The sequence below is a fragment of the Chenopodium album genome, chromosome 5, assembly GCF_948465745.1.
Source record: "Chenopodium album chromosome 5, dcCheAlbu1.1, whole genome shotgun sequence".
NCBI classification, from domain to species: domain Eukaryota; kingdom Viridiplantae; phylum Streptophyta; class Magnoliopsida; order Caryophyllales; family Amaranthaceae; genus Chenopodium; species Chenopodium album.
The window spans coordinates 6,311,440-6,330,604 of record NC_137838.1 but is presented as its reverse complement, the minus strand read 5'-3'; the positions used below and the strand labels follow the sequence as shown (position 1 = coordinate 6,330,604).

The window sequence follows — 19,165 nt, the reverse complement described above, 5'->3', positions numbered from 1 at the left end:
CGAATCTAAAATGACATTTGTCACAATGTCATTAAAAATTTTCCCGCCCAATTTAACTTTCTATTTTTATGCACATTATATATTAAAGGAAATCATTTTATAATAATTTAAAATATCTTTCTTCCAATTAAAATTCTTAACAATAATAATTCTCCATATAAACCTAACTGATATATTTTTACATATACATAGTCTTTTATATTAGTTATTATTTTTATAAAAAAAAATGAGGTGAGTATTATTAAACAATATTGCTATACATTATTTTAGTTTTCGATAATACTAATAACTTTTTTTCATCCAATTTTTTACTTTTGCAATAATGTTTAATTCAATTAAAAATAAAATCATTTTGTTAAGACATATATACACACTTTATTTTCTACTCTTAAAAGTTGTATTAATAATAACGTAGAACGTGCAAGTATTATATAACCTTAGATTTTTTTAAAAAAAAAATAAAAATAAATAAAGCCTCTATTTTCTAAGTGTCACTAGTTAATCTAAGACATTAATACTATGAGTATAATTTATTTTATAAAAATATACAATAAACTTTTTTTAAAAGTTAATAACAACCGTGCATTGCACGGGACTTAAACTAGTATGATAATAAAGTTAAAGTAGTATGTGAAACAAGGGAAAAAAAATTATGGGGTGAGAGAGGCTCGAACTCTCGACCTCAGGATTACTCAACGAAAGCTATGAGACCTACGCGCTAGCCAACTGCGCCACCACCCCTTTCTGTTGTTTAGTTGCTCGTTTATGGATTTACTTAAGCTTAAGTTAGATTGTTAACGATATCTAAATTCTATTTTTTTTTTCTTTTTTTTTTCTGAAATAATATCTAAATTCTATTAATCCACTTTTTTTGATTGGTTGATGTTTGAACTCGTATATATACTCTTTCCATTCCTTAAAAAATATTTCAATTTTCTTGTTTTTTTGTCCATTTGATTTTACTAGCCTTTTTTCAATTAAATTAATATACTGTCTTAATTACTTTTTTTTTAAAAATATATTTATCTACTTTGTTTCTTATTCATAATCCTACAAAAAAAAAAATAAACTTAAGTAAGAACTCAATACACCCTATTTTTTTTTTTTTATTCTTTAAAATAGCGCCAAATAAGGGTGTGTTCTCTTCAGATTATTTTCAGTTCATCAGTTCAGTTCATAATTTCCTTGTCTCATAAAATATTAAGTTCAGTTCAGTTAAATTCAATTCAGCTCCAATAAATTTAGTTCAGTTTAGCTATATTGAAGAATAAACCTCTCAAGTGTCACCACATGTAAGTGTCCCACATTGGTTGAAGAAGAGAGAGTTAAACACTTTATAAGGCTAAGGGGCTACTCCTCCTATTGCCATATGATTTGGGATGGAACCTCCTTTGATCTTGTGAAGTGAACTCTCTCTTAGTTTGCGGATGTAGCCCAGACCCGCGTTTAACAAGCTCATTTCAGTCAATCAGAAGAGGCCCGCCATTTTGAAGCTTTCATGTTTCATCAAATCATTCAGGCTATGATTAGAGATGGACCACTAAAATCTTGGTCCAGATTTTTGACTAATGTCTCCCCATGCATGCATGAGTGTCCATACATCTTCTAGAGTCTTTCTCTTCACCTAAATTTACTACCTTATCCTTAATTCATTACAATTATATATTGTATTTAAGAAATTAAATGAAATAACTTTACTTGTGTGAACTTCTAAGCCATGGCCTGAGCAACTAATTGAACACAATTTATTTGAAATTTATATTTTTTTGCATGGAAAATAATTAAATAAGGCAGAGAGAACCAAATCATGTACCTTCGACTTTAAATAATTAATTTTACCACAAAATACCCTATAAGCGAACGGAAAGCTAAGTCTATAGACTCTATACGCGAAAAAACAATAATAATCATTCCTCATGCCCTCCACCCTATAACTTGTTGCTATGATCGGGGGAAGTATGGTGACCCATTCTTAAGAAACATACCTTGACGTAATGCAAGTATGGAACCAAAACATAGCATGAAAAACCTTATAATACAAATTAATTAAACTTGTCACAACATGACAAACCTTATTATATATAGGTCCCATCACACAGTCAATATATGGTCACATACTATGCATAATACAAAGATATCATCACCCTTTAATTTCATTTTCCAGCTGATGATACATATCAAATCATTCAAAAATAAAAACTTTTAGTTTTCTTAACAAACAGGTTCTTCTTTATACTATCACATACACTTTCACCTCAAATAATTCTAAGTCAAAGATGCCAATTTTAGTTGGAAAATCATCTACATACTAGCTATATTACAAACAAGGCATGTTCTTCATCCTACATGTAACGGATTAAAATTAAGACATCTTTATTATTGATCATATACCATATAGTTTTCGGTCTAATGACAGACCTACACAAGATCATATACAAGATCATATATATATATATATATATATATATATATATATATATATATATATATATATATATATATACACGATTAAAAGCGAAAAAAGCGAAAAAAGGTGTGTGGTCCATCGATCGATCTATCTGTTTGCTAGACGACATAGCTTAGCATGATCAATATAGTCTTTTGTTATGTACATTATGTTAATATAATGTTTGTTCATGTTATAAAATTGGTAGCTAGCTCATCACCATAACATTCCATCCTGTAAGGTTCCTCAGCAACAGAAATTCCTGTTATCTTTTTTTGGCACTCATTTCATGAAATTTTGTTAACTTTTGCTTCTTCTTTTTATCATCATCAACATGCACAAAATATAATAAAATGGTACGTAAATGTTTACAAATTGTGCAAAAGTTTTAGCAGTTCCAAAAACTGATCTACGGTTTATGGTCCCCTACAAACTCTTATCGAAATTCGAGTTTGCAAGTTAATCAAATTAAATTAAACTACTCTAATTAAGTAGTTAGTTGAGGTTTCTTCAGTTATACTAAAAGATGCCATGTACTATAATTTTAAAAAATAAAAATATTCTTTGGTCCTAATTAAGTATAAAAAAAATTAAGTATATACTCTATATATTATGGTTGTACTTAATTATTCTAGCATGCTGACAATTTTCTCCTGGAATTACAAGAAGAATTAATTGAATCATTTAGCCTTTACAACTGTCCTATATAATACCTAGGACAATCATTTTATTTTCCTCTTTTGAATTTGATGGAAGAGAAGATTTTGATTCTTGCAAATCAAAGTTTATTGCCACAATAATCACTTCTCTACCTATAGTTTATTTTGCTTTGTTTATTAGTATTTGACACGGAACAAGTATTTTTTTTTTCTTTAAAGTTGGACTACACATTCATTAACTAGCTTTTTCCGCTCTGCTTTTTCACTCTATTTTAAAAACCGTACCTAAAGGTGGAACAATCTAATAGAGACAGAGGTAGACAAGCGTTAGTTTTATAATAGGAAAATTTGTAAGAAACAACCTTATAAAATGTCCACTTTATTTAAAACAACCTTTTAATTTTTTTTTTTTTGCAATTTCAGACCACATATTAATTTTTTTTTATCAAAGACAACCAAATGCTACTTTCCGGCGTTGATTCTATTTTTCTCAATGTTGACCACTAGTGTGCAACGCACGTGAACTCGTATATTGCTTAATACACCAATTTTTCCTCCAATTCACTCGTACTAAAAGAGGGATGAAAGAGAAACAGGGGTTTTAATAGGAGTTAATTGGAGGGAAAAAGGGTGTATTAAGCAATATAGGAGGTCATGTGGCACGCACACTCGTGGTCAACATCGGGAAAAATAGAGTCAACGCCGGAAAGTAACATTTGGTTGTCTTTGATAAAAAAAAAATTATAATCTGGTCTGAAATTGCAAAAAAAAAATAAAATTAAAAGGTTGTTTTAAATAAAGTGGACACTTTAAAAGGTTGTTTCTGACAAATTTTCCTTTATAATATTGATAATTATAGCCTAATACAAGAAAAAGTTTTATTTTTTTCCCAAGTAAATAGTAATCTAGCTTACTGTCTAACTAATTAGATTAAAACGATTTTTGCAAGCGTGCAATGTATATGACTGCATTCAATGAACGTGAAACAAGCACAAAAGTCATGATTAGAGACTTAAGTTGAATTTATTTACCTAAATCATCGCATTTGTATAAAAGAAAATGAAGCTAATGTCTTGTTGTTCTTGAAAAGAGGGTTTAATAAGGGTAGTTGAGTAATGAGAATGATTGTGTGCTTTCTAACTAAGGCTTAGCTAATGCGTCTAGATTCTGATGGCCGCCCCTTCTAATAATAGACTTATTTTGACCCTACACTCTCCGATTAAAATCTTATTGAGAATCGTCCGACATATAAAGTTGATCACACAAAATTCCCTCCTAATAACGTAATTGATTAAGGAATTTCTCGTATCAATGTCCATAATATTGTATTTTCATTAGAAAGTATGCATTTTTTTTTACTTTTTAAATGCATTATCATTTGTTTATCACAAGTAGGGGCCTATACACTTATATAGATCGTCCAAACCGTAGCTTGGATGAATAGCAAAGATTAGGTGTTAGTTAAGAAAATGAGACGGGAAGAATAGTTTCTTCACCTTTGTAATTTCAAAAATACTAGATGAATAAATATTAAATAGAAGCTAAATAAAAAAAATGGTAGATTATTATGTGTATATTTTTTGCATCCCTCTTCCCTTTAAAGAATTTTACCACTATATATAGTGTTCACATTACATCACTTCTTTAAATGGTAGTAGTAAGCAACAATGAATACCAACAAATTTTATTTATTTTTTTTAAAAAAAGGAAATTAAAGAAGTGATAGTAAGTACAATTGCATGAGACATGCATTGCTTACAAATTAATCTATGATATGAACAAATAATTATCTATTGATTACCTTATTATACCAAATGAAATGGACTATTAATTTCAAAAAAAAAAAAAAAAGGGGGAAATTATATTAAACAATTGTCAAGTAGAACTAAGATTCTTGTTGAAGCTTTATCTTTCCCTTTTTGGCTGTATTTGCCTCAATTTGCACCATTTGAATTATGTCAGAAATTAAAGAGTTGAATTATTTTTTCAAGATAGAAGAAGAAATTGTAGGATGGCACAAGATAATGTTATTGCTTATATATAAGTAGAAGAGTTTAAAACTATAAGTTACTAATTTTCCTTATTAGTATATACGTGTGGTGACCTAATAATCTTATGTCACTCTACTTGCCTAATTAAAATATAAATATAAATAAAATCCATATATTGATATTGATTGATAAATACATGTATCTACCATGTTTTAATCTGTTTTGATTGATTTACTAGTTAGTAGCTAGATGGTAGAATCGTAGAAGAGGAAAATACATAATGTTTTTATAAAAAGGGAATTGATTGAGGCAAACTTAGATTTTCATTAATAACTATATTAAACCAAACCAACTTCAACTCAAGATACTAGGTAGGTACAACAATCTATATAAAAATATGAGAACATGAATCTAGCTATATAATTAAGTTATTATTCCTTTCATTTCGAAATAATTAATATCAAGAAAATAAGTTATATAAAGCTTTACAAATATAACTTTTATGGAGTGATTTTGAGGTCACAAGTTCAACTTTAAGATGCGATTTTGGAGGGTCGAGCTTCACGTCCTCACCCAGTCACCCTTATCCTTTGCTCCGACGCCTACTCTCCCAATCAAGAGCCTAGCTTGTAAAGGCTACATATGATTTTAGGATTGTCCCAAATAACTCCGCCATAAAAATTTAATACATCAAAATTTGTACTTTCACACTTGTACTTGATATCCTCAATGGCATCAACTAAGAATTTCAATGGATAAAGTGGATCTGGAGTTGTAAGATTTTACTTGTATTTAGTGAAAGATAGCTATGGTCTATTAGTTATTTTCCTTGATTGAGAGTGTTTTCTGATCAATTCACTTGATATCACTTGCTTTTTGAACTTATTTGAATTATATTGGACTTATCTGAACTAATTTTAATTGTAAGAAAAATTTAGATAATTAAAACGGATTTCTCCTAGAATTATCTTATCCAAATTAAACATGTTAACCCTTAAACTCATTTTTCATGATAAAAGTGAAATTAAGGTGGACATGGGTTTAAGGGTTGGTAAATCAAATCACATAAATTATTAAAAACAATAAGTGGGAGTGGGTAAATATAAAGCTCATTATATATGTTCCTTGGTTGGTGAAATTGCTTAGTCATATAATAATAATATGTCAATATAAAGTACAACTATATATTAAATTAGAGAAACATGATAATAAATCATAACATAAAATTTGGTTAAGATCTCATATGGCCAAAAAAATTTCAACATTGAGAGGTTGGTTTTCTGTTAAAATGTCCCTAGCTGAGTCATCTCCACATAAGAATTGTAAAGTTGGGCCTATTACTTTTCTGTGTAAGTGAAAAAGAAGTATCTTTGGAGAGGAAACTTATTACTAATCATCCTTTTTCCATGTTTATATAATTTATTTGCAAATAGGGCACCCACTTATTTAATTTCCAAATGTACAAATTGTCTGGTCTTTGATCTTGATAGAAATAAAGGAAATTATGTGCCAACATCAATAACCTAAATGCACCCACAGTTTGGTGAAGTGATTCTATCAAAATGATGACTTTATATACACTTTGGGTAAATCTAGTAAAATTATGAAGGAGGCATTGGCGTAAGGGTTAAGATTATTGTTTTAAGTATATTAAGTTACAAATGTTTAAATCTCTCTTTCCTATGCATTTATATCACTAAATCGGTCATTGATGTAGTTGGCACAAAATTGGACAATAGCACCAAAACTCTCGATTTCTAAATTGTTTATATTTATTGATCCGTGAACCTCTTTACGTAACAAGAGAATGGCAGAAACCTAAATAACCATGTACTCTCCGCCTCGACAATATAATAATAGGTCATTAATGATTCTTAGTTTAATTTTTATTAATGATGGAGTAATATTTAGCCTAAATTAATGCTTAAATTTTCCCCAAATATATATGTTCAGATATCATATGACGATCAATGTAATTTATCCTCGAAATTCTTAATTAATTTAGCACATCATTAAAGATAATAATGAAAATTTCAAACTTTCATTTAGTAAACCGAGAAAGTGACTAGATATATAATGCGACCAATTATATCTTGGCGCAAAATGAGTAGAAAGAAAAGGAGGGGTGATGTAACTAAAGACACAATTGCTATGAAAGGGAGCAATACACTCTATACTTCCAATCTCCATGCATGTGACATACCTATAGATTCAAGTACACATACTACACAGATCGATCATTTTACACGCATTATTTTCATTTAAAGCTTTTCAAACTCCACGCTTTCTCTATCCCTATGCACTCTTTTATAAATGAATCAGCCACCTGAATCTTTGAATCTGTATACAACAAGTTAAATTCACCACTATTATTTAATTGAGTGGAATCCATAAAATTAGATTTACTATGGATGTAAGTCAATAAAGATGGACTTAATTGGTTGCTCAAATAAAAGTTTTTTTTTTTTTTATTTTTTTTTATTTTTAATTGAAGTGATGTCTTTGCTATCTTTTGGAACATTGAACTAAGTATGGGGCCCACATGTTGTTTGAATAACATTTTCATCCAACCTTTTTTTTTTTAGTTGAAAGTTAATGATCTTGGTGATCAAGTCTAATTTTTAAGGTAATGATCTCGATCTACCTTATCTAAAAGTTATTTGATTTTATCATGGTGATGTTTATGTCATGGATCCTACACCTATATTTTCACACTCCCCCTTATATGGATAAGTGATCTTAGAGTTATTTAAGCTATTAAGTGTCTCAAATTGCAGGCCTACTTTGATACCATGATAAATAAAAGACTAGACCTCACCTGTCAATCTGTCATCAAGAGATTGAGAAAGTCCATTTCAAAAGACAAGGTCAAGCGAGTTCCATCTCAAAACCATATAAAAATAGGAGGAACCCCATAACCTTATAAGTGTCTAACTCTCTTATAATCTTTTATTGATATGAAATATTTTTATGTGTTATTCCTGAAATATATGGTTTACTAACTATTTTTGAGTGAAAACTGAAAAGTCATATATACGAAGAATAATATGTTGATAATTGCATGCTGTCTTTATTTAATTGGTGCTTGATTGAAAGATCTTGTTTATTTATACTTAATTAGGGGAAAAGCTATAATTTTGTGAATTCAAACACACTAATATGGTCATGGCATAAAGTGTGATTATTGCTGACACAACCACAAAGAATAATGGAGCATGATTAAAGATTAAAGTGACATGAATATGAATATGGCAGTATTGTAAGAAAAATGTTAGTCAATGATCATTCTTCCGGTACATAATTGAATTGCATGATTATATAATGTCGATTGTTATTTTAAATTCTTGTTATTTATTACTTACAAGATCTAAATGTATGACAATTATATTACAATAGTACTTAAAAATAAGGACATTTTAGGTAGACATCAAACTCTTCTAGAATTACTTATATAAAATAGGAAGTACAAGTAAACAATTCATAGAGTTTCTTGATTAATTATGTTTATTATATGAAACCATGTTAATATATACTTAACATTCTTGATTCTTGTTTGGCTGATTTTAATCAATCATTTGAATTCATATAGTATTGCTTGTTAATCATAGAAAACACAGCTAGCTCAAGATTACTGACAAAATCTTGGACCTAAAATATTAATTACAATTAAGGAAAAATAATTAATTAGATGTTTTGTCCATAATAGGGCCACATAATTTAATTGGTTGAAGTGATTGATCACTTAATTTGAATGATCAACTTAAAGTTTATGGGTTTTCGGCTCCACCTGGTAGTTAAGTATCGCATCAACTTATTATTAATTAAAGTAATTAAGCTTTTTGTATCTTAATACAAAAATTAAAGGTGTACTGTAATTAGTTTAGCATAAACTTTTATCAATCACACATTCCTTGTGTACAGCCTGTGCAAATACCATGTTATAGTTGTTACACATGATAACCACCAAATCTCCACATTCTCATGAACCCTAACGTCCCTAAGTAATACATACATGAGCATATTTATTTAATCATACATTCAAAATTAATTAATTTTTTTTTTCACATAAAAAATTAAACTTTAGATCATGCTTTTTAACACATACATTCTAACAAAATAACTATTCATATATCAACAAGCTAAGAGCTCATATTTTTTTTAATCCTTGATCCAAATTCAAATTAGATACCATTTACTAAACCCTAATTAAAAGAAGTTGTACTATACAACCAGATCTCATAATTAAAAACTGATACATAATAACAGATATGGAGTATATTACAAAGTAAATAATAATGTACATATATATTATATCAAGGATAACTTTTATTTAAAAAACAACTCAGCGGTTCACTTCATTATCCCTATATACAATAGTTTGTATTTTCTCGAAATTACGAGAAGAAAACAAAATAGTTGATTTATTAGTTAAACAATCCACATGGCAGCCAGTCACAATAGCACTCATATTCGTCATCAAATTCTCACCATCACCTCACACACCTCACAACAAACCCCACACCAAAACCTTTCACCAAATTCTTCTTCCTAATTCCTTCTATAAATTAGCTTCCTTTGCTTCATTCATTTTCCCCCTTCTTTTCCCCAATCTTTTACTTATAAACAAGATAGGATAAAAGAAACTTATAAAAAGATTGTTCATTCTTCTCTTTCTATTAAAAGAAAAGAAAACAGAGTTTTCTAGGCTTAGTTTGCATTGCATGTGCTTTGGAATCAACAACAGCTTTCTATATATACATATATTTGTATAATTAGAGAGCACCGCCCAATTTTTAACATATAATTAATTACATTTCTGCGTATAAATCTTTCTACAATTCCCAATAATCCACTACATTTTCATATTACAAGATTCTGAATTATATTTCTGATTAACCAATCAATGGGTGAAGAAGCTAAGCCAGTAAGTGTAGTGTAATGATCAATATGATTGGTTTAATATAATTTTCCAATGTTTTTGGAAATGGGTTTTATTATTTGATGATTATAATGTTGTTATATTAATGAATATGATTGGTTTTAGGAAGAGCAAGCTCCAGTAGCAGAGAATAAGCCAGAGGAGAAGCCTGCAGCAGAGGAGAAGAAAGAAGATAGTCCACCACCACCGCCACCGGCTGAGGAAGCGAAACCTCCTCCGGCCGAGGAAGAAAAGAAGGAAGAAGAACCACCACAACCACCACCCCCGCCACCGCCTTTTGTTCTATATGTGGACTTGCATTGTGTTGGATGTGCTAAGAAAATTGAGAAGTCCATTATGAGAATTAGAGGTCTATATTATTTCTCTTCTTCTAGTGTTACACTTTTAGTGTATGTGAATGAATGTGACATGATAGATATGAATTGGATGGTTGATGTTGTCACGTACGTAAATATAAATAGAACAATTTAAATCGTCTAGGGTTATAATCTATAAATATTATTACATGGTTCAAATAATGATCATGTTATTAGAATTATGTTTGTTAGATAAAAGGTCGACTTGTTTGACAAACTGTAGCTGTTAGTTGTGGGAGTTGATTATGTGTGCGTATTACTAATAAGTAGTAATTTTCTTGTTATGTAAGCAGGAGTGGAAGGGGTAGTAATTGACATGGCTCAAAATCAAGTAACCGTAAAAGGTGTGGTGGAACCACAAGCCATATGCAATAAAATAACAAAGAAAACAAAGAGAACGGCTAAGGTTTTGTCACCTTTACCAGCAAATGAGGGTGAACCCATGCCAGAAGTTGTCACTTCACAGGTGATTTTCATGCCATACCTAAATAACTACACTCATTATTACATTTTTTTACCGTCATGATTTAACTAGCGTGTATTAGAGACCGTGAAAAATTAAACTTGAACGGAATAATGAATAATGTTACTCCGTATTTTATTTACGCATTAAATTACTTCTTTGTACAGGTTAGTGGATTAACTACAGTGGTGCTTAGTGTAAATATGCACTGTGAAGCATGTGCTGGACAACTCAAGAAGAAAATACTAAAAATGAGAGGTACATTGTTTATGAATATGCAAGCCATTATTAGTAATTTTACACTTCTTTTTTTTGGAGCAGGATACAAACTTAATTAATTAATCAAATATCCTGTATATTCCTTTTTACTTCTATAAAGTTAACGGTATAATTATAATAATTAAAAATAAATTCCTGTGTTCTCTGTAACATTTTTGTCAATCTTTCTGATCATGTCATCACTGTTGGTCCACTTTATAAAGCTTAGCAAAATTTCCTGCAAATAGAATCCCATAAATAAATTTAAAATAATATACATAAAAAATAATTAAATCATTTTTGTTTATTTATTTTCTCATATCAGTTTCCCTTTTTAAGTTCAGCCTTATTGCAATAATAAAAATATTTAAATTAATAAAAATCATTTAAAAAAAAAAAAAAAAAAAAAAAAAAAGATGACTGAGTTGCTGAATTAAACGAACACATGTTCATGAAAAAAATAATTTGTGGTCCAAGGAATTTGGCAGCATTGCTTCAATTGCCAAACCTCATAATAATAATTTACCTAATTTACTATACAGTATAACTAAGCTACATTGTATATCAAATTTTCAATAAAAAATTATACTGAAAAATTAGTACCATTTTTTAGAAAATATATTATATACATTACATTAATATTTTGTTTTTATGTGAATACATGCATGTGATATGTAGAACACCCTTGTTTTTTTTTTTTTTTAAAGATTCATCATTACTTAATAATGAAGTATATATGAATGATTAGGATGGAGTTGTATTTACACTTACACATGCATTGATGCATGGATTTACATTAAAAGTTGTGTATGTACGTATATGATTTTTATAAGGTTACGTACATCTGAACTTTCTCAAAACTTATGTTTTAGTTAAACGAGATTAAAATCGAATTAATTATTGTTCCAGGAGTACAAACAGCAGAAACTGAGCTAAGTGGTGGAAAGGTCACGGTAACAGGCACAATGGACGCAGACAAACTGGTAGAGTACGTGTATAGACGTACCAAGAAGACAGCCAAAATAGTCCCACAACCCGAACCTGAGAAACCGGCTGAAGAGCCACCCAAGGCCGAGGAGGCGGGTGAGAAGCCACCGGAAGAGCCTAAGCCCGAGGAAACGAAAGAAGAAAACAATCCGCCACCAAAGGAAGGAGGGGAGGAAAAACCACCCGAAGGCGGAGGTGATCAAAAAGGTGGTGAAAATATAGAAGAGCCTAAGAAGGAAGAAGGTGAAGTTAATGGTGAGGTTATTCACACCATTAATAATTACGTTGAAGAAGAATCAATGAAAAGAATGATGTACAATTACTATTATCAACAACCAATGTATGTGATAGAAAGAATCCCTCCTCCTCAATTGTTTAGTGATGAAAATCCAAATGCATGTTGCATTTCATAACCCATAATTAAAAGAGTAATTAAGGGGTAAATGATGATGATTAATCACCACACAAAAAGTAAATTTGAACTTATAATAATCAATGGTTTTTTAAAGATGGTATTATAAGTTCAAATAATAGAGATTTACTACCACATGATGGTATGAGAGTATAGAGAACTTTGTTGGGTTGTTGTGATAAAGTGTTAATTTTTAATTAATAAAAGTAATGTTTAGAATTATTTTGTACCTACATAACTTTAAATTAAATTGAATACTATGGATTATAAGGTATGTACATAATTATATAATAATAATGATAAGTGTACAAATTAATTTAATGTATATGTTTTATTCTGTTTCTATAATTGGGGGATTGTTCTTAACTGAGAGAATATGCATCAGAAACACTAACTTCTATGCTCATGATCATGTGTGTGGAAGTTGGTGCCATGCTATGTATGCGTTAGTTGAGTTTCTTGAATTCTACTTAAAACAAATCTTAATTAATAAGTGAAATAATAATTTAAATTTAACCTTTATTTTGATTTGTGGAAATTTAATTTTCAAGTGTTGATTGCCACATGATTTAAATAATTTGCATTATTAATTTTTGAGATTGTTAAGTTAAGTTTAGTTCAAAGAAGATTTCTTGATGATATTTTAATTGTAGGAGCAAAGTAGTGCCAACATTAGCTGCTAGAATTAGCTATGTTTCACATTTATGACAATTTCTATATTATCGTAATATTGATTGTACCACAAACTTTAAAAGCTCATCATACATTAAATAATATTGTGTCATTTTTTTTTTTTTGGAAAAATTAAAAGAAACAAAAAGAGTAATTACATGGATTAAGCTAAGGGATCGAAGAGAAAAAGTGAGGGATAAAAGAAAAAAAAGTGTCATTGCTTCTTTACACAGACAATATATTATGTTCACTATAATTCAAGGAAAAGATTTTTATGAAATTCTAAATTGATAGTGTACAATTTCAAATAACACAGAAATTCATTGATTTTAATATCAAATTAGCGAAAATCCTGGTTAGCCTAATTGTAATCTAAAAATAAAGTATCATCAATTTCTTCTCAACCAAACACAACCTTGATTACATTAAGGGCATTAAGGCTATGCCGCCACTTCTATTTTGCTATTTACAAAATCCATCTCTTTCAATGATGAAAGTTGATGTGTATGAATATTTAGTACTCCGATTTTTATTACAGAGTACTTCAAACTTATCTACACAATTATTTCATAGAATAATTTCAAGCATGTATTTAATGCAAAATGGACACAAACAATTTGTTTTTGACTACCAAAACCTGGATAATTGCATTTGACGATTCAAACAAAAGTTATTTCATCATGAGCGAAGTCAATCATGTTTCACCTTGATTCTCATGGACCATGCATGGAAAACCAACATGGAGAACAAGAATTTGCAATGAACTGATTAAAAATCCAAAGTAGGACATTTCATCTCTTAAAATTTGTTGGCAATGAAAAGAGTAACTGTACTTTCAACCTAAGTTTAAAAGATAAAAATTAATTCTCTCTACTTTTCTAATGTATGTACGACGGTTTACATGTGAACAGCATGGGAGTTCAAATGATAGATCATGTCAAATGAGATAATCCAATTATGTTTAGACTTTACCAAATGATGTACACCATTTACTTAGAAAAATTATGGTGTATATGGATACCACATGAGGAATTGTCAGCAAAAGAGATAACAATCAAATGTGTATGTTTTTTTTTTTATTATTATTATTTTAAAAAAATATATATTTTTATTTTAATTTTTATTTTATTTTTTTATTTTTGGTAACTAAACTCAACATAGAGATGCTTTCAACTTTCCCAAAAACAAAACTAATTAAATTTAAAAAAAAAAAAAAAAAAAAAAAAAGAGTAAATTGGGTGGGGGTCAATATTTCAGGATACCACATGGGTGGGTCCATAAATTGCACTAGAATGAGCTGAGTCAGCAGAAGCAAGTCCAGTCAGAGCATGTCAAAAGGAATACAATTGGGACCCACATCTAACGTGGCATTTGGATGGGTGTCGTAAGATTTGTCGATAAATTGTCTGATTTGTCTGCATCTAATTACTATTTAAGGAGCAAAGCAAAAGAAATAGATTCAACATCTTCAACTTTTGGAAAAAAAAAATTCTGATTCAATATCTAAAGTTGTCTGCTTTTGATTCAAAACTCATTTAGTTAATAAGATCGAGATAGTCTATCTCGTTTTTTTAATAAGAGCATTACTTGTTTTTTTTGGTCATGTTTTTATTCCTGATCCTCATACATACACAATTTTTTTTTTTATGCGAATGAACTATCCCCCACTCACATTTTATCACTTCAATTTTGGAAAAATTTCCGACAATAATCTAAAAATGTGGATTATATCCTTCAATTTTAACAATTCTTTAACTTTTCTATGCTTGGAAAGAAAAGAGGTTGACGTGTTTCAATTGTGTAATCACCTACCTCATTAACTCAAGTCTACAATGGGCCTTTATGTACATGTGGCTGATTAGCTAGTAGTTGTATATGGTTCCAAACTACATTGTATGACCATAGCAGGATGCCACCTCTATAATCAATCACCCAAGTTTTTGACACCATAAATGATCCGATTTCGAGTATTAACCTTCAAATTTGGACTTTGCATATTTGGACCTTCCAAGCTAAGACTATGTTTCAAGGTGCATTCCAAGATCCCAAAAATTGGAAGGGCTTACTTGGTCATTATCCCCTCAATCAGCTTCTAAACCATAACTTTTGGATGCACTTAGGTATTATATATGCATGTAATAAAAAGAAATTAAATTACACATTCTTATATGTTTAATAAAAACAAATTAAACATCTAGAGTCATAACTCATAAGGTGTACTCTTATTTAGTCTTATATATAGTCATATATATATGTACTACCAAAGGCTAAAATTGTTGGTCAATTGGGGCTACATAACCTCTATTCTCCCTTCCCCTTCATGTGAATTTTGGTGACACAACATAATGATGACATGAAAGACGCCAAAGAATAATATTTATCGTAAGATTCGTAACAGAATAAATCGGGTCTTCAAAAGAAAACTAAAATAATTAAAAATCCTTGATCTAAATCTAACATAAACCTGCTACAATAGGACGAAATATATTGTCAGCTTAAATGCCAAGGTTAATTAATTCAAAGAACAAAAAAAGTCTGAAAAGCAAAATTTTAGGATTACTATTGTTGGTCCTTAACTTGTACCTACTATGTGCTACTACATCTAATTTTATCCTTTGAAGTTTGAAATAATTGTCATATCATTATATTTGTTCGTTGATACAACTATTTGGGTAGTTATTGCTTGCGTTGTAGTCGGTTGAATGTTGAAGTATTCAAGCTCATCAACCATGCATTTCAAGTTAGTTGTTACTTTGTTTATTCAAGGGGTAACATATTATGATATTAGGCAATTATGGTAAAATAAAAGTGTGTATGAGATAGCTCTTTTTGTTACATGACTAGGAAGATGGAACATGTATGTTTATATAAAAAAGGGTGTATTTTTTTTTGGCAATATCTAAATAGGAGGAACATGTTACATGTAGCAATGTAGCGTGCATGAACATGGGTAAGAAAAAGAGCGGGTGTATAGTTCCTTAGGAAACCCTTTCACAAAGGGAATTTCTAATGTGTACGATTACTATTGAAAGGATTAACAATCCAATCCGCGACTTGTTTTGCCTCTCGAATTCCTGATAGATACCTTACATGCATGAGCATTCGCATGTGGTATCTATATAAATCATTAAGGATATGATAGGAAGGGTATGTATGCCAATAGTAGGTACCCCTTGGTGACCGACATCATATATATATATATATCAATGTATGTATAGTGCAGGCCAAGGAAATTATTGAAGGGTGCAATTCAAAGAACATATCAATCCACGCACATATCATAGTGTGAAACCATAAGTTATAAAAGTACGAAGTAGTTAATGTGATGAGGAGATTGAATAATGTGAATCTGATTCTGCTGCAACTCATATATAGCAGTGGCTGGCTTGCTCGTGGACACCCACCTGAGCTGTAGCGAAAGCGAGTCTTCAAATCGAAATTGTTGTATATGGACTTCAAGGGTAGGTCTTCAACCTTGTTGATCTATCCATGACCAAGATGAATTTTAGATGACTAAGTGAAATCAAATTGATTATTGTTCAAGGTGATTCTGATTAATTTTTGTTAGACATGAAATGCTACTTATTTAAACTCGTCATTCAAATTCAAAATGTAGCTTGCTAGCTTCGAACGTGTTTAGGCACCAATAAATATGACTTGATATTAAGAGCTTGTTCACATTTACTGAACTGAGTTGAACTGAATATTTTATGAGATAAGGAAATTAGGAGCTATTGAACCGAACTGAACTGAACTGAAATTAAGCTGAAGTGAACAGTTCCTAACTACATGACAATTAATTCTAGACGAAGAGAATAAATATATATGTGTATCATTTCAATCAATTATTTGCGCGTAAGCTTATTCAAGACAAACCTAAAACTCTAAGTGCAAGATGTCTAATATGATGTGTATGCATAGTATGTAGAGCTGTCAAAAGTTGACCCGATCCAAAATACCGGCTCAAACCCGATTATTAACCGACCCATCTGAACCCGAAAAAATGGTGACCCAAACCTGACCTGACCCGACCTGAAACCAACCATAGACCCGAGTTGACCCGAGTATGTGAGACCCGAACCCGATCATGAACTGACCTGGAGATGACCCGAACGTAACCTGTAAATTATTGACCTGAGTCGAACCAGACTTGAACCGAAATTGACCCAAACCCGTTTTAACCCGTCAAAACCGAATTTAACCCGACTTGTTACTAACCTGAATTTAATCTGACCCGTTCTTAACCCGACCCGAATTTAACCCAACCTGTTACAAACCTGACCCGAAATCAACCCGACTTGTTATTGACTTGACCCAAACTCAACCCGACTTGTTATTGACCCAACCCGAATTTTACCAGATCTATTACTAACCCGACCCAAAAATTCAACCCAATCTGTTACTAAACCGACTCGAAATCAACACGACTTGTTATTGACCCGACCTAAATTCAACCCAAATTGTTCCTAACCCGATTTTAAATCACCTTAAATGCAATTTAGACCACCTTATTATTGTTGATCAAAGCATTTTGTTTAAGGAGACCAAGTCGGTCCAGGCCTGCAAAAGAAAGGAGCATCATCCTCAAATTTAAGAATTAAATATAGTATATATTTGTTGTATGGTCAAAGGAGATAATTATCTTCCTAAATTATAGACTATAGTTCCCTAGTATATTGTCATATATATTATAGTCAAAGGAAATAATTAGCTTGATAAAAATGATAATTATCTATTTATAATTAGTTGAACCCGAATATGACCTCACTTAGAAATGACCCGTCCTGATTGTAACCTGCAAATTAATTATTGCATTGACTTCAACATAAACCGACTTTAATCCGAGAATGACCCAACTTGAAAATGACCCAACTTGATTATAACCCGCAAATTATTGACTTGAACCGAACCCGACTTGAACCCGAGAATGACACGACCTGATTATAACCCGTAAATTATTGACTTGAACCGAACCCGACTCAAACCCGAGAATGACCCGACCTGATTATAACTCGCAAATTATTGACTTGAATCGAATCCGACTCGAACCCAATGACTACCCTAACCCGTTTAAACCCGTGAAAACCCGAATTAAACCCGACCTAGTGTTCACCCGAACCGAATGTAACCCGGCCTGTTATTAACCTGACCTGTTATTAACCCGACCCAAACCCGATAAGAAGTATGACCCGACGTGACCCGACTAAAGCATGACCCAACCCAAACCCGACCCGCATAGGTTATGGAATTAATCCGAATTGACCTGACCCGAGTTGATCCGACCCACTCTTACCGACCCAAACCCGACCCGTTTACCCGAATTGACAGCTCTACCCGACACCTCCAAAATTCTCAAAAATCGTGGATAATAGCCTTCAATTTTGGAATTTTTTGACTTTTTTTCACCCGGAAATAAAAATTGTCGAAATGTTTACCATGGTCCCTAATACCCTCCAGTTGGCTGTGTGGAACCATCCAATTTTCCATTAAACGACCAATTTACCGGTTTACAACTTGCACCGATTTCATTAACTCAAGCTTACCACGAACATTTATGACAACATATAATGACCATATATGGTTCCAAACGGCATTATATGACCCCGAAATGTATCCCCTAAAATCTCAATGCTTTTCGACACCGGGTGTAATACCTCGTATTTTTATACGTATTTTAATTGAAATAAGTATTTTAAGAAGTATTTAATTAAATTGAATTGTTTTATTTAAAGTATTTTAATTATTCATTTTAATGAGTTTGGAAATATTTTATATATAAAAAAGGAAAGTTTATTTAACTAATTATTTTATTTAAGTTGGGGTTTAAATTAAGAAAGTTTTATTTTAGTAAAATTTTGTTAGGGAAGGGATTAGGAAAATTAAAACAGGAAAGGTTAGGGAGAAGGGTTTCTAGGGAAGGGGTATAAATATTCAACACTTGAGGCAAATCAAACTTTTCCCAGAGTGGAGAAAACCCAAGGA

The 19,165-nt window shown here is 30.8% G+C and overlaps 1 protein-coding gene and 1 non-coding gene across 2 annotated transcripts; one reads left to right on the top strand and one right to left on the bottom strand.

The window, feature by feature from the left end:
• Positions 1–653: 653 nt before the first annotated feature.
• Positions 654–741, bottom strand: TRNAM-CAU (transfer RNA methionine (anticodon CAU)). Its single transcript is given in 2 exon segments — positions 654–689; positions 704–741. It is a non-coding gene; the product is annotated as a tRNA-Met (tRNA).
• Positions 742–9,679: 8,938 nt separating this feature from the next.
• On the top strand, positions 9,680–12,740 carry LOC145631683 (heavy metal-associated isoprenylated plant protein 9-like). The gene is made up of 5 exons (XM_081683829.1): positions 9,680–10,020; positions 10,141–10,384; positions 10,685–10,857; positions 11,022–11,112; positions 12,022–12,740. The coding sequence occupies exons 1-5, from the start codon at positions 10,000–10,002 to the stop codon at positions 12,510–12,512; spliced, it is 1,020 nt and encodes a 339-aa protein (XP_081539955.1). The 5' UTR covers positions 9,680–9,999; the 3' UTR covers positions 12,513–12,740.
• Positions 12,741–19,165: the final 6,425 nt, after the last annotated feature.